We start from the raw sequence: 13,344 nt of genomic DNA, 5'->3' as shown, positions 1-13,344 counted from the left end.
GGCAATTCTCCCCATTTTGGAGTGATTCACCTTCTTTTGGGGTAAATTCATCCTATTTGGGGCCAGAATTTCCCCCCTCTGAGGCAAATTCACCCTGCTTGAGGCTAAATTTCCCCTTTGGGGGGGCCAAATTCACCCTACTGATGATGACTCACTTTACTTTGGGGCAATTCATCCTCTTCTGAAGTGTTTCAGCCGATTTTGAGGCGATTCACTTTATTTCAGGGCAGTGCAGCCTATTTTGGGGCTAATTTATCTGTTTGGGGGCAAGCGTTCCTCATTTTGAGCCAAACACCCTATTTGGGGCTAAACTCACCCTATTTGGGGATGATTCCCTCTAATTTGGGGCAATCCACTCTATTTTGAAGCAATTCACCCTACTTTGGGCCAAATTTTCCCAGTTTTGAGGCAAGCAGCCTACTTCATGCCAGACTCGCCCTCTCTGGGGCAATCCACGCTACTTTGAAGGGATTCACCCTATTTTGGGGTCAATTTACCCCACTTTGGGCCAGTTTTTCCCTGTTTTGAGGCAAGCAGCCTATTTCATGCCAGACTCACCCTCTCTGGGGCAATCCACACTATTTTGAAGGGATTCACCCTATTTTGGGGTCAGCTTACCCCACTTTGGGCCAGTTTTTCCCTGTTTTGAGGCAAGCAGCCTGTTTCACCCTACCTGGGCCAGCTTCATCCTGTTTTGAGGCCAATTCACCCTATTTCAGGCCAACCTCCTATTGGGCAGCGCCAGCCTCCAGCTTCCCCCCCGCACCCACCTCCCCCTCCCCGTTGGCCATCTCCATGAGGACGAAGCCAGCTCCAGCGGCGCTCAATAGACCAATTAATGACACCTGGCGCTAGCGGAGCCTCGGGGGGAAACCTCCCCAGGACAGCAGCTCCCTGCCCCCTCCACATTTCCCCGTGGGGAGGAGGAGAAAGAGATTTGGCAAAGCTGCTCTGCGCTTGCTTGATTTTATTAGGACCGACACATTCATCGTATGCCACAACGCCACCGATCGATGAGCTCCAGGGATAGAAAACCCACGGGGAAGGGCCGGCGCCAGCCAGCAGGGAACGGGGCTGATACAGAACACGTCTGAAAAAGGCAGTAAATGCGTCCTCCCCCCCGCCCCCCACCCCTAACCCTCCCCCTCCCCTTTCCCTCCCCCCCCCCCATTCTCACAGCTTTGATTGTATTCCCTAAGCGTGGTGCAAACCGAACCGAGAGCTCCTGGCTGCCAGGAAGGGAGAGACCGACCAGAAACAAAACAAAGGGGAAAACAACCAAAAACAACAACAAAAAACCCAAACCAAAGTACAAACCCCAAAACAAATAAAGAAATAAACCCCCCCAACCCCCAAGCAAAACCAAAAAACCCAACCCAAACCCCAACCAACCAAACCCAAACCAACAATGAAACCAAATGAAAATGGAAACAACGCGAACAGAAAGAAAAAAAAGGGGGGGGGGAGGGGAGAAAAATCAAACAAAAAAGACTGAGAAAAAAAAGGAAAAAAGTTTAAATAAAATAAAAAATAAGGAAAAAACCAAATCGAACCTTAACAATAAAGAAATGCTGAAAATAGAACTGGAAAAAACCACCAAAATGGAAAAAAAACTAAAATAAAATAAAGGAAAATAAAATCAAATAAATAAAATAAAGGAAAATAAAATAAAGGAAAATAAAATCAAATAAATAAAATAAAGGAAAATAAAGGAAAATAAAATAAATTAAATAGAATAAAGTAAAATAAAGTAAAATAAAATAAAGGAAAATATGATAAAGGAAAATAATATAAAGGAAAAGAAAATAAATAGAATAAAGGAAAATAAGATAAAATAAAGGAAAATAAAGGAAAATAAAATAAAATAAAGGAAAATATAATAAAGGAAAATAAGATAAAGATAAAGGAAAATATAATAAAGGAAAATAAGATAAAATAAAGGAAAATAAAGGAAAATAAAATAAAGTAAGATAAATAAAATAAAATAAAATAGGAAAATAAAATAAAGTAAAAAATAAAATAAAATAAGGTAAAATAAAATTATATAGAATAAAAAATAAGGAAAAAACAAATAAAACCTTAAAAATAAACAAATGTTTAAAATAAAACTGAAAAAAATCGAAATAAAATAAAATTAAGTTAAAAAAAAGTAAAAAATAAATAAAATAAATAAAATAAATAAAATAAAGTAAAATAAATAAAATAAAATAAATGAAATAAAGTAAAATAAATGAAGTAAAATAAATGAAGTAAAATAAATGAAGTAAAATAAATGAAGTAAAATAAAGTTAATAAAGTAAAATAAAATTAAGTAGAATAAAAAATAAGGAAAAACCAAATAAAATCTTAAACAAATGTTTAAAATAAAACTGAAAAATTCGAAATAAAATAAAGTAAAAAAAAGCAAAAATAAATAAATAAAATAAAATCAATGAAATAAAGTAAAATAAACGAAGTAAAAGAAAGTAAATAAAGCAAATAAAATAAAGTAAAATAAAATAAATGAAATAAAGTAAAATAAACGAAGTAAAAGAAAGTAAATAAAGCAAATAAAAGAAAGTAAAATAAAATAGAATAAAAAATAAGGAAAAAACCCCAAATAAAACCTTAAAAATAAACAAATGTTTAAAATAAGTCTGAAAAAAAAAAACAAAACCACAAAGAAAGAACCACCCAAATAAAATAAAATAAAGTAAAAGGAAATAAAGTAAAATAAAATAAACTAAAGTAAAATAAAGTAAAGTAAAATAAAGTAAAATAAAGTAAATAAAAAATAAGGAAAACCAACCAACCAAAAACCTTAAAAGTAAACCCAAATTTTTAAAACAACTGCAAAAAAATGAAAACCCAACCAAAATAAACCACAAAACCCAAACAAAACGAAAACCCAAACTAAAAGAGAGCTCAAAACCAACCAGGCAAACAAAACCCCAAACTAAATCATCCCCAAACTAATTAATTCCCCAAGGTAAAAAAATTCCAACCCTGAAACAAAAGCAGAAGGGGAAAAAAAGACCTTAAAATAAAAAGGATTAAACCCAGAAGAAGCCAAAAGGAAGGAACCAAAGCCTGAAAAACTGAAGCAAAAAACCAAAGCCCTTAGAAAGAAACTAATTTAAACGAGCCCCCCCCCCAAGTATAACAAATATTGAACCCCTTAAACTCACCCCCCAAAAAAAAGACCCTAAAAAAAATAAGTAATAAAAAAAAAAGATAAAAAAAAGGATAAAAAAAAGGATCAAAAAAAAAAGGATAAAAATAAATCCCCAAACCAAAAAGAAACCAAAACGGAGAAGCCCCAAACCGAGGGAACCCAAAGCAAACGACACAAACCCCCAAACGAAGAGGAACAAAACCAAGGCGCCCCCCCCCCAAAGGTCCCAAACCAACAAACAGAGAGCTGGGGGAGGGGAGGGGAAATAAAGCCCCAAACCGCCTTCGACCCAACCAAAGCCCAAAATCAAAGAACAGAAACAACCTGTGGAGGGAAAAAAAAAAGGGAGAGCAAAGAAAAGGGAAAGGGAAAAGGGTCAGGAATTGTTTTAATGGTAAATAAAAAAACCCCAAACAAACCCCACCCCCAGCCCGCCCCCCCCGAGGAGATCCAAGTGGATATGGCAACGCTGTCAGGAACAGGTGGGACGCAGCCTGGGAAGTCGAAGTCTCTTTGCAGGCAGCGCTGCGCGGAGCGCGGAGCGGCCCCGGCCGGGCGCGGGCAGAGCCAGGCTCGAAGTCTGTACAGGAAGCGTTTGGTGAGGATGGCTCCGGAGGAGTCCCCCGCGGGCTGAGCCCGGGCCTGGCTCGCCGCTGGCTATTGCTTAGTGCCGCAGAGCCGCAGTAACACTGACCCGAGGGATGCGTCCCACAGACACGGCGGAAGAAAGGGAAAACCGAAAAAAAAAAAACAAACCCCAAACCCCAACTTTTTGTCCGAAAAACGTGTCCTCCCTCCCCACCCCCCCCCACCCCCGCTCTTGTCCCGTGTGGAATGTACCTAAAGTGAGGGCTTCTCCTCGCCGGGGCGCGGGGAGCTGCGCGGCGCTGCCCGGCCGCCGGGGATGAGCCGCCGGGAAGGGCCCTCCGCGGGGGGGCTTTCATCCCCGGCAAATTCCCATTCCCAGGCGGGGAGGGCCCGGCCGCGACGGAAACGGCGGGCGCAGGAAGCCCTTGATCCTTATGAAGGAGGAGCCTCAGTTGTTGAACTTTAAGGGGTATCCGATGGCTTTTTCCAGGCACTCTACCAGCGAGCCGGCCGAGAGAAAATCCCTCTCCACTTCCACAAATTTGATGTAGATGGATTTGGGGGAGACGCCAGGCTCCACCACGCAGTTCTGGGACAGGAAGGCGTTGATGCCCAGCCAATCCTTGCTGAAGGTTTTGGTGTTGGCCTGGAAGTGTAGGAACAGGCACTGCTGCAGAGTCCGCACCTCGGCGATGCCGAGGTAGCAGTAGACGATGCGGGCGGCCTCCATCTCCACCCGCAGGGAGGCCTGGGGCGAGGGCGCCTCCAGCTCGCCCTGAGTCTCGGTGAGGGGCTCCGCCCCCCGGTGCTCGGCCAGGGGCGAGGGCGGCTTCTCGTGGCACTCCTCGTAGCCGATGGCGTAGAGGCCGGGGCTCTTGGGGATGCCCCCCGGCAGCAGGTACTGCACCACGTTGCCGCCGGTGGGCTTGGAGTGGGCGATGGGGATCCAGTCGATCTCCATGTGCAGCTCCAGGCAGCGCGCCTCGCTGATGGTGATCTCCAGGAACTTGTAGTAAACGTTCTTCCAGTTCATCTTCTGCACGCGGGTCATGATCACCCTGCCCTCCGGCTTCTCCGAGTTGAAGTACTCGCGCAGGCGCTTGCCCAGCGGCACCTGCGAGCTGATCTCGGCGTAGTGGTAGCGAATGTCCTCCTTCCAGCGCGTGTTGTAGCCGATGCCGAAGATCGCCAGCTTGTTGGAGAGGTGCAGCCGCGAGAAGTCCGTCCAGCTCTGGAACAGCTCCCACTTGAGCTGCACCGACTCCAGGATCTGCATGATGTTCTGCATCGCGTCGCGCTTCCTGCCGGGGGACAGCGGCCAGACAGGGCTGAAGGCAGCGGCAGGGCGGCAGACCACCCCCCCCGGGCCTGCCCCCGGCCCCCCGGCTACCTGAGCTCTGCCAGGCTGGCTCTCAGGAAACCTTTCTGCCCTGGGAGGGTTCCCAAAGCTTGGAAGTGGCTGCCCAGGGCAGTGCTGGAGTCTCCCTCCCTGGGGGTGTTGCAGCCCCGTGTGGAGCTGGTGCTGAGGGACAGGGTTTGGTGCTGAGCCTGCAGTGCTGGGCAGGGGGCTGGGCTGGGGGAGCTGCAGGGCTCTGCCAGCTGCATGGACTCTGGGATTCTGGGTGGGCTTATGGCTTATATGGAATGACAGAATGGTAGGGGTTGGAAGGGACCTCCCAGGATCACAGAATCACACAACATTAGGGGTCTGGAGCTCCCCCAGCCCAAGCCCTGCCACAGCAGGGCACCCAGGGCAGGGCACACAGGAACACATCCAGGTGGGTTTTGAAAGCCTCCACAGAAGGAGACTCCACAACCTCTCTGGGCAGCCTGCTCCAGGCCTCCAGCACCCTGAAATCAAACAAGTTTCCCCTCCTCTTCATGTGGAACCTCCTGGGGTCAGCTGGTACCTCCTGGGGTCAGCTGGTACCTGATGCTCCTGGTCCTGTGGCTGGGCACCACCCAAACAAGCCTGGCAGCCACCCCTCAGGTATTTACAGACACTGCTAAGAGGCTCTCTCAGCCTTCTCCCCTCAAGGCTAAACAGCCTCAGATCATCAAGTCCAGCCCCCCAGCAGGATCACCTAGGGTAGGTCACACAGGAATCACTGTGGCTGGATGAGGCCCTGAGGATCATGAAGTCATTTTGGTTGGATTAGGACTTTTCAGATCACTGAATCCAGCCCTTAAGCCAGACCTGCCAGGTCACCACTGAGCCAGGGCCCTCAGCACAGCACCTCCCTGGCTTTGAAACCCCCCCAGGAGTGGGGACTCCACCACTGCTGGGGATCAGACACAGCTGGCTCTGGGCTGGCAGCACTCAGTGCCTGCTCATGCTCTGCTTTCCCCACCCCAGCACCCCCAAGTCCTTCTCCCCAGGGCTGCTCTCCAGCCTGGATCGATACAGGAGGCTGCCCTGACCCAGGGGCAGGACCTTGCCTGTTGGCCCTCAGGAGGCTCACCCTCATTACCAGGAGCACAGGGCTGCTGTTAGAAAGGCCACAAAGCAAGGACCCAGCTGCTCCCAAAGGCTCAGCCCCAGCGCTGGATGGGGTCCATGGCTCCTGGGACTGAGCCCCTGCTGCAGATGCCCCTCGGCCAGGCAGAAGCCGCTGTGGGATGGGCAGCAGAAGCCCTCTGGATAGCCAGGAACCACATCTCTCAGCTTCCAGCACCAGCAGAGTGCCTGAGGCAAGCAGGAGCAGCTTCCTCCAGGCTGAATGGATGAGACACTGGGGGTGTAATTAGCTCGTGAGGAGAACCACTAATTGCAGGAGTTATTGTCCTCTAATCAGCGCGGGGGGAAGACGAGCTGACTCGTTTGGCAACGGAGAAAGCTCCGGAGGGCCAACAAAGGGGAATTCAAAGCTCCCTCCAGGCAGCTCCCCTCCCTTGTATCTGCTGTGAGCCCCAGGAGGGTTGCTGCTCCTCCTCCCATGTCCCACCAGGAGAACCTGCTGCATCTGCACTGCCCCCAGGTGACAGCAGACTTCTCTGGGGCACAGAGTTCCCTCCTCCTGTGAGCTCCTTTGTGCCTTCCTAGCAATGCCTTCAGCTCCCTCAAATCAGCTTCCTCCCACAGCCACCCACAGAGGGGAGCAAGGCACTGCTGGGGACACGCTGGTCTCACACATGTGGGTGCCATGGACAGTGGCACTGAGTGCACCCTCAGCAGGGTTGCTGATGGCACCAAGCTGTGTGGGGCAGCAGACAGCTGGAGGGAAGGGATCCATCCAGAGGGACCTGGACAGGCTGGAGAGGTGGGCACAAGCCAACCTCAGGAGGTTCAACAAGAGCAAGGGCAGGGTCGTGCAGCTGGGTGGAGGCAATCCCAGGCACAAATGCAGGCTGGGCAGGGACTGGCTGGAAAGCAGCCCTGAGGAGAGAGACTTGGGGTTGCTGGGGGAGGAGAAGCTCACCAGGAGCTCTCAGTCTGCACTTGCAGCCCAGAAAGCCAAGCAGAGCCTGGGCTGCAGCAGGAGAAGTGTGGCCAGCAGGGCAAGGGAGGTGATTCTCCCCCTCTGCTCAGCTCTGGGGAGACCCCACCTGGAGTACTGCCTCCAGTTCTGGAGCCCCTATGGCAAGAGGGATCTGGAGGTGCTGGAAGGTGTCCAGAGCAGGGCCAGGAGGATGAGCAGAGGGCTGGAGCTGCTCTGCTGTGAGGACAGACTGAAGGAGTTGGGGCTGTTCAGTCTGGAGAAGAGAAGGCTCCCAGGTGACCTCATTGTGGCCTTCCAGGATCTGCAGGGGGCTCCAAGAGGGCTGGGGAGGGACTGCTCAGGATCTCAGGCAGTGCTAGGACTAGGGGGAATGGAATGAAGCTGGAGGTGGGGAGATTGAGGCTGGAGGGGAGGAGGAAGTTCTTCCCCATGAGAGTGGTGAAGCCCTGGAATGGGTTGTGCAGGGAGGTGGTTGGGGCCCTGTCCCTGGAGGTGTTTAAGCCCAGGCTGGCTGAGGCTGTGGCCAGGCTGATCTAGTGTGGGGTGTCCCTGCCCATGGCAGGGGGCTTGGGACTGGCTGATCCTTGTGCTCCCTTCCAACCCTGACTGATGCTGTGATACTATGATACTATGAACCCACCTGGGGCTGAGCCCCTGGCAGCTGCAGCTCTCTGCTGTGTGGACCAGGAAGGGTTTGGGAGCTGCAGCCCTTCCCACAGCGCTGGAGGGCTCCAGCCCCGCAGCCTCTCCTCTCAGCCCTGCTCCCGCAGGAGTCAGCAGCAGGCACTGCCTGGGGAAGGCTCTCCCGGGGCTGCTTGGCCTTCAGGGAGCTGCTGCCTCCCAGAGGTACTGAGCTGCAGACCACAGAGCTCTGCACCAAGCAGCTGGACACCCAGAGGTTCACAGAGCCATGGAACAGTTTGGGGTGGAAGAGACCTCAAAGATCCTGGAGTCCAACCCTCCCCAGCACTGCCAGGGCACCACCAGAGCATGGCCTCAGCACCACAACTGCACAGCTCTGAAAAACCTCCAGGGAGGAGAACTCCACCACTGCCCTGGGCAGCCTCTGACAGCCCTTTTGGGGAGGAAATTGATCCTCATCTCCAACCCAACCCTCCCCTGGCACAACTTCAGACCTCTTGTCCTGTCCCTTGTTCCCTGGGAGCAGAGCCCAAGCCCCACCTGGCTCCAGCCTCCTTGCAGGGAGCTGCAGAGAGCAAGGAGGTCTCCCTCAGCCTCCTCTCCTCCAGCCTCACCACCCCCAGCTCCCTCAGCTGCTCCTCCCCAGCCCTCTTCTCCAGACCCTTCCCCAGCTTCCTTGCCCTTCCCTGGCCCTGCTGCAGCCTCTCCAGCTCCTGCTGGCAGCCAGGAGCCCAGAGCTGAAGGCAGCACTCCAGGGCTGGCCTCAGCAGTGCCCAGCCCAGGGGCACAATCCCTGCCCTGCTCCTGCTGCCCACACCATTGCTGCTCCAGGCCAGGCTGCTGGTGGCCTTCTTGCCCAGCTGGGCACCCCCTGGCTCCTCTCCAGCTGCTGCCACCCAGCCCCCCCAGGGCCTTTCCTGCTGGGCACTTTGCAGCCCCTCTGCCCCAGCCTGGAGCCTTGCTGGGGTGGTTGTGAGCCAAGGGCAGGACCCAGCCCTTGGCCAAACAGCCCAACTGGCTTGAGAGTCCAGCAGCACATCAGGAAGGCTCCTGGAGTGCCCTTCAAGGCAATGCTCAAGACCATCTCCACCATAATCATTGCAAATGCAAAGTGGAAACCTTCTGGGCAGCAGGCAGAGAGGGCAGGGAGGGCAGAGAGCAAGGAGGGCAGAGGGCAGGGGAGGGCAGCAGGCAGGGAGGGCAGAGAGCAGGGAGGGCAGAGGGCAGAGAGGGCAGAGGGCAGGGAGAGCAGAGAGCAGGGAGGGCAGAGGGCAGGGAGAGCAGAGGGTAGGGAGGGCAGAGGGCAGGGAGGGCAGGGGGCAGGGGAGGGCAGGGGGCAGGGAGGGCAGAGAGCAGGGAGGGCAGCAGGCAGGGGAGGGCAGAGGGCAGGGAGGGCAGAGGGCAGGGAGGGCAGAGGGTAGGGAGGGCAGAGGGCAGGGAGGGCAGCAGGCAGGGGGGGCAGAGTGGAGGGAGGGCAGAGGGTAGGGAGAGCAGAGGGCAGGGAGGGCAGCAGGCGGGGGGGGCAGAGAGCAGGGAGAGCAGAGGGCAGGGAGGGCAGAGGGAAGGGAGGGCAGAGGGCAGGGAGGGCAGAGGGCAGGGAGGGCAGAGGGAAGGGAGGGCAGAGGGCAGGGAGAGCAGAGAGCAGGGAGGGCAGAGGGCAGGGAGGGCAGAGGGCAGGGAGGGCAGCAGGCAGGGAGGGCAGCAGGCAGGGGAGGGCAGCAGGCAGCTGCTGAGCTGCACTTCAGGCACATGAGGCCCATCCAGAGGCAGAGGCAGAGGCAGCAGTGTGGGCAGGTTTCATTCAGCAGAGGAGCAGAGCTAAGCACCAAAGAGCAAAGCAGAGCCCACACCTTCAGGAAGTGCTCCATAAATACCCTGCCAGGCTCAGCTCTGCACAAACCAGAGCTGAAGAGCTGCTGGAAGGAAATTTCCCACTCATCAAACTGCTGCTGTCTGGGGAACTGCTGCACCAGCAGCACCTCCTGGAGCTGCAGCAGGGCAAGGGCAGGGGCCTGGCCCTGGGGAGGAACAACCTCCTGCAGCAGCACAGGGCAGGGGGAAGCTGCTGGCAAGCAGCTCCAAGCAGAAGCAGCTGGGAGTGCTGGGGGCCAAGGAGTTGCCCAGCAGCAGCAAGGTGGCCTGGGGGCCAAGAAGGCCAAGGCTGTGCTGGGGGCATGGAGCAGAGTGTGGGCAGCAGCAGGGCAAGGGAGGTTGTGCTGCCCCTCTGGCCTGCCCTGCTGAGGCCACCTCTGGAGCCCTGGGGGCAGTTGTGTGCTGCCCAGCTGCAGAGGGCCAGAGAAGTGCTGGAGAGAGTGCAGGGGAGGCTGGGAAGCTGCTGAGGGGCCTGGAGCAGCTGTGGCAGGAGCAAAGGCTGAGAGGCCAGGGGCTGAGAGCCTGCAGAAGAGCAGCCCCAGAGCAATGCTCAGCAATGCTCAGCAAGAGCTGAAGGGCCCCTGGGGGGCAAGAGGCTGGGGCCAGGCTCTGCTGAGTGGTGGCCAGGGCCAGGCCAAGGGGCAGTGGGCAGAGAGTGGAGGCCAGGAGGTTGGAGGGGAAGAGGAGGAGCAAGTTGTTTGTTGGGAGGGTGCTGGAGGCCTGGAGCAGGCTGCCCAGAGAGGTTGTGGAGTGTCCTGGTGTGGAGAGCTTCCAAACCCCCCTGGGCACTGTGCCCCTGGGCAAGCTGCTGGGGGTGCCCTGCTGGGCTGGGGGAGCTCTGGGGGTCCCTTCCACCCCCACCACACTGTCACTACCTGGCTGCCACCTTTCCTCTTCTCAAGGTGCAGCCACTTGCTGTTCTGGGAGAGCAGAGGAAGCAATTCCTCAGCTCCTCAGCAGAAGCAGAATGTAGTTCCCAAAGTGGTTTAGGAGCAGGAGCTGAGCTGAGGGCCTGGCAGGGGGAGGGCAGTGCTGCCTGGCCAGCAGTGCCTGGGGAGGGGGGGGCACATGCTCTGGGCTCCCCCTGCTCAGTCTCACTCCTCCCTGCAGCACTGGGATGGTATTTGCCCTTTCTGCTCCCTTGGGGTCCTTGGGCACCCCCTGAGCCTGAGCAGAGCTGCAGAGCCCACACCTCTCTGGGGCAGGGAAGTGCTTTCCCCACAGGGAATTCCTCACTCCCAGCACAGAGGAAGCAGCTGGGAAGAGCCATTGCCAGCAGCTCTGCTCTTTGGTTTCCACATCTCCTCTTTCTCCAGCACTCAGCAACCATCCTGCTGAGCTCCACTGCCCCAGGCTCTCTCCAGCACCTCCAAGGCTTGGCCAAGCAGCCCTGGTGCCGCTGCCACTGCCACTGCTGGTTAGTTTTGCCCAGGAAGAGCCCAGCCAGCAGAGGGTTTCCCCTCCCTGTGCCACCAGGCCATCTCCTTTTCCAGCTGCAGAGGGTGCCCTGGAGCTGCACTGCAGCCCTCCCCCAGCTGCAGCCTGCCCCAGCTGCACCTCCTCCTCCTTGGAAGCTTTTGCAGTTCAGATGAGAGGGAGGGGAGAGAAGGTTTGGTGGAGATTTGTTTGGTTTCCTACCAGGAGCTGACTTCAAAGAGGCTCAAGCAGCTCTCTGAGGGGAGGGCCTGGCTCCTGGAGCACCTTCACAGATGGGCAGAGGCCAAGGGCAGGAGATTGAACACAGCCAAGTGCCAGGGGCTGCACATTGGCCACAGCAACCCCAGGCAGTGCTGCAGGCTGGGGGCAGAGTGGCTGAGAGCAGCCAGGCAGAGAGGGACCTGGGGGTGCTGGTTGATGGTAGGCTGAACAGGAGCCTGCAGTGTGCCCAGGCAGCCAGGAGGGCCAAGGGCATCCTGGCCTGCAGCAGGCAGAGTGTGGCCAGCAGGAGCAGGGAGGTCATTCTGCCCCTGGACACTGCACTGCTGAGGCCACACCTTGAGTCCTGTGTCCAGTTCTAGGCCCCTCAGGTTAGGAAGGAGGTTGAGCTGCTGGAAGGTGTCCAGAGAAGGGCAAGGAGGCTGGGGAGGGGTCTGGAGCACAGCCCTGTGAGGAGAGGCTGAGGGAGCTGGGGTTGCTTAGCCTGGAGAAGAGGAGGCTCAGGGGAGACCTTCTTGCTCTCTGCAACTGCCTGAAGGGAGGTTGGAGCCAGGTGGGGGTTGGGCTCTTCTCCCAGGCAGCCAGCAGCAGAACAAGAGGACACAGTCTCAGGCTGTGCCAGGGGAGGTTCAGGCTGGAGGTGAGGAGGAAGTTCTACACAGAGAGAGAGATTGCCCATTGGGATGTGCTGCCCAGGGAGGTGGTGGAGTCCCCATCCCTGGAGGTGTTCAGGAGGAGACTTGATAAGGTGCTTGGTGCCAAGGGTTAGTTGTTTAGGTGGTGTTGGATGATAGGTTGGACTTGATGATCTCCAAGGTCTCTTCCAACCTGGTCTGGTCTATTCTATTCTATTCTATTCTATTCTATTCTATTCTATTCTATTCTATTCTATTCTATCCCCCCCAGCCTGCAAAGTGCTCCTCAAAGAGGCTGACCCAGCAGGAAGGAGTCTGCAGTGACACTCTGCTCCTCAAAGCACTTCTCTGGGGGCAGGCTGAGAGGAGGCAGCAGCAGAGGCTCTGCTGGGGGAGGAGAGTCCAGCCCCAGCTGATGGAGCCCAGGAGCTGCACACAGCTCAGCTGCTGCTCCTCACTGCCTTCCCTGCCAAAACCAAGGCAATGCAGGAAGCAGAGGAAGCCCTGAGGTGTGGGAGGTCAGCTCCTGGCCCTGCAGCTGAGAGGCAGTGCTGGCCCTGCTGAGGAGCCGTGGGGGGGAGGGACAGGGAGCTGCTGCAGAGAGGCCAAGGGAGGGCTGCAAGGCTGCTGAAGGGACTGCAGCACTGCCTGGGGAGGAGAGGCTGAGAGCCCTGGGGCTGCTCAGGCTGCAGAGGAGAAGGCTGAGAGGGATCTGAGCAATGTCTCTCAAGAGCTGAGGGCTGGGGGTCAGGAGGGAGGGGACAGGGCCAGGCTCTGCTCAGCTGCACCCTGGGCTAGGCCAAGGAGCAAGGGATGGAAAGTGCAGCCCAGGAGGTTGCAGCTCAGCAGGAGGAGGAACTTCTGCCCTGGGAGGCTCCCAGAGGCCTGGAGCAGGCTGCCCAGAGAGGTTGTGGAGTCTCCTTCCCTGGAGCCTTCCCAGCCCTGTCTGGATGTGTTCTGTGTGCCCTGGGCTGGGTTCTGTGCTCCTGCTGTGGCAGCAGGGGGGACTCAAAGATCTCCAGTGGTCCCTTCCAGCCCCTGCCCTCCTCTGAGCCTGTCAGCCTGAGATGGGACACATTGGGCTGGGGGTGCAGAATGAGCTCCAGGGCTGGCAGGAGCAGCTGAACTCCTCACAGGCAGCAGCAGGGAGGTGAGGGCCCAGGTCCTGCAGTTTGTGGCCAGCTGAAGGCAGCAGCAGCCCCAACCTTGTGTGCTGCAGCAGGAGGAGGAGGATCCAGCCCAGCACCCAAAGGCTCAGCTGCCCACAGCAAGGATCTTGGCAGCACTCTCTGACCCTCTCTGCTAAGGGTGCAGGTCTGCTGCCCAGATTGCTGCAAGCTCCAAAATCCCTTCCAAG

The 13,344-nt window shown here is 55.3% G+C and overlaps 1 protein-coding gene across 1 annotated transcript in view; it reads right to left on the bottom strand.

The window, feature by feature from the left end:
* Positions 1-4,090: 4,090 nt before the first annotated feature.
* MSANTD2 (Myb/SANT DNA binding domain containing 2) overlaps positions 4,091-13,344 on the bottom strand; it is a 43,616-nt gene continuing 34,362 nt past the window's right edge. Inside the window, 1 exon segment of the mRNA XM_068167214.1 lies at positions 4,091-5,043. Within this exon segment, the coding sequence (XP_068023315.1) occupies positions 4,191-5,043 (853 nt within the window). The 3' untranslated portion in view covers positions 4,091-4,190.

The sequence above is a fragment of the Melanerpes formicivorus genome, unplaced genomic scaffold (genome assembly GCF_026170545.1).
Source record: "Melanerpes formicivorus ecotype bairdi unplaced genomic scaffold, bMelFor1.0.p_v2 SCAF_114, whole genome shotgun sequence".
Taxonomy (NCBI): domain Eukaryota; kingdom Metazoa; phylum Chordata; class Aves; order Piciformes; family Picidae; genus Melanerpes; species Melanerpes formicivorus.
The sequence above is the reverse complement of the archived record's forward strand: the minus strand, read 5'-3'. Positions and strand labels throughout refer to the sequence as shown.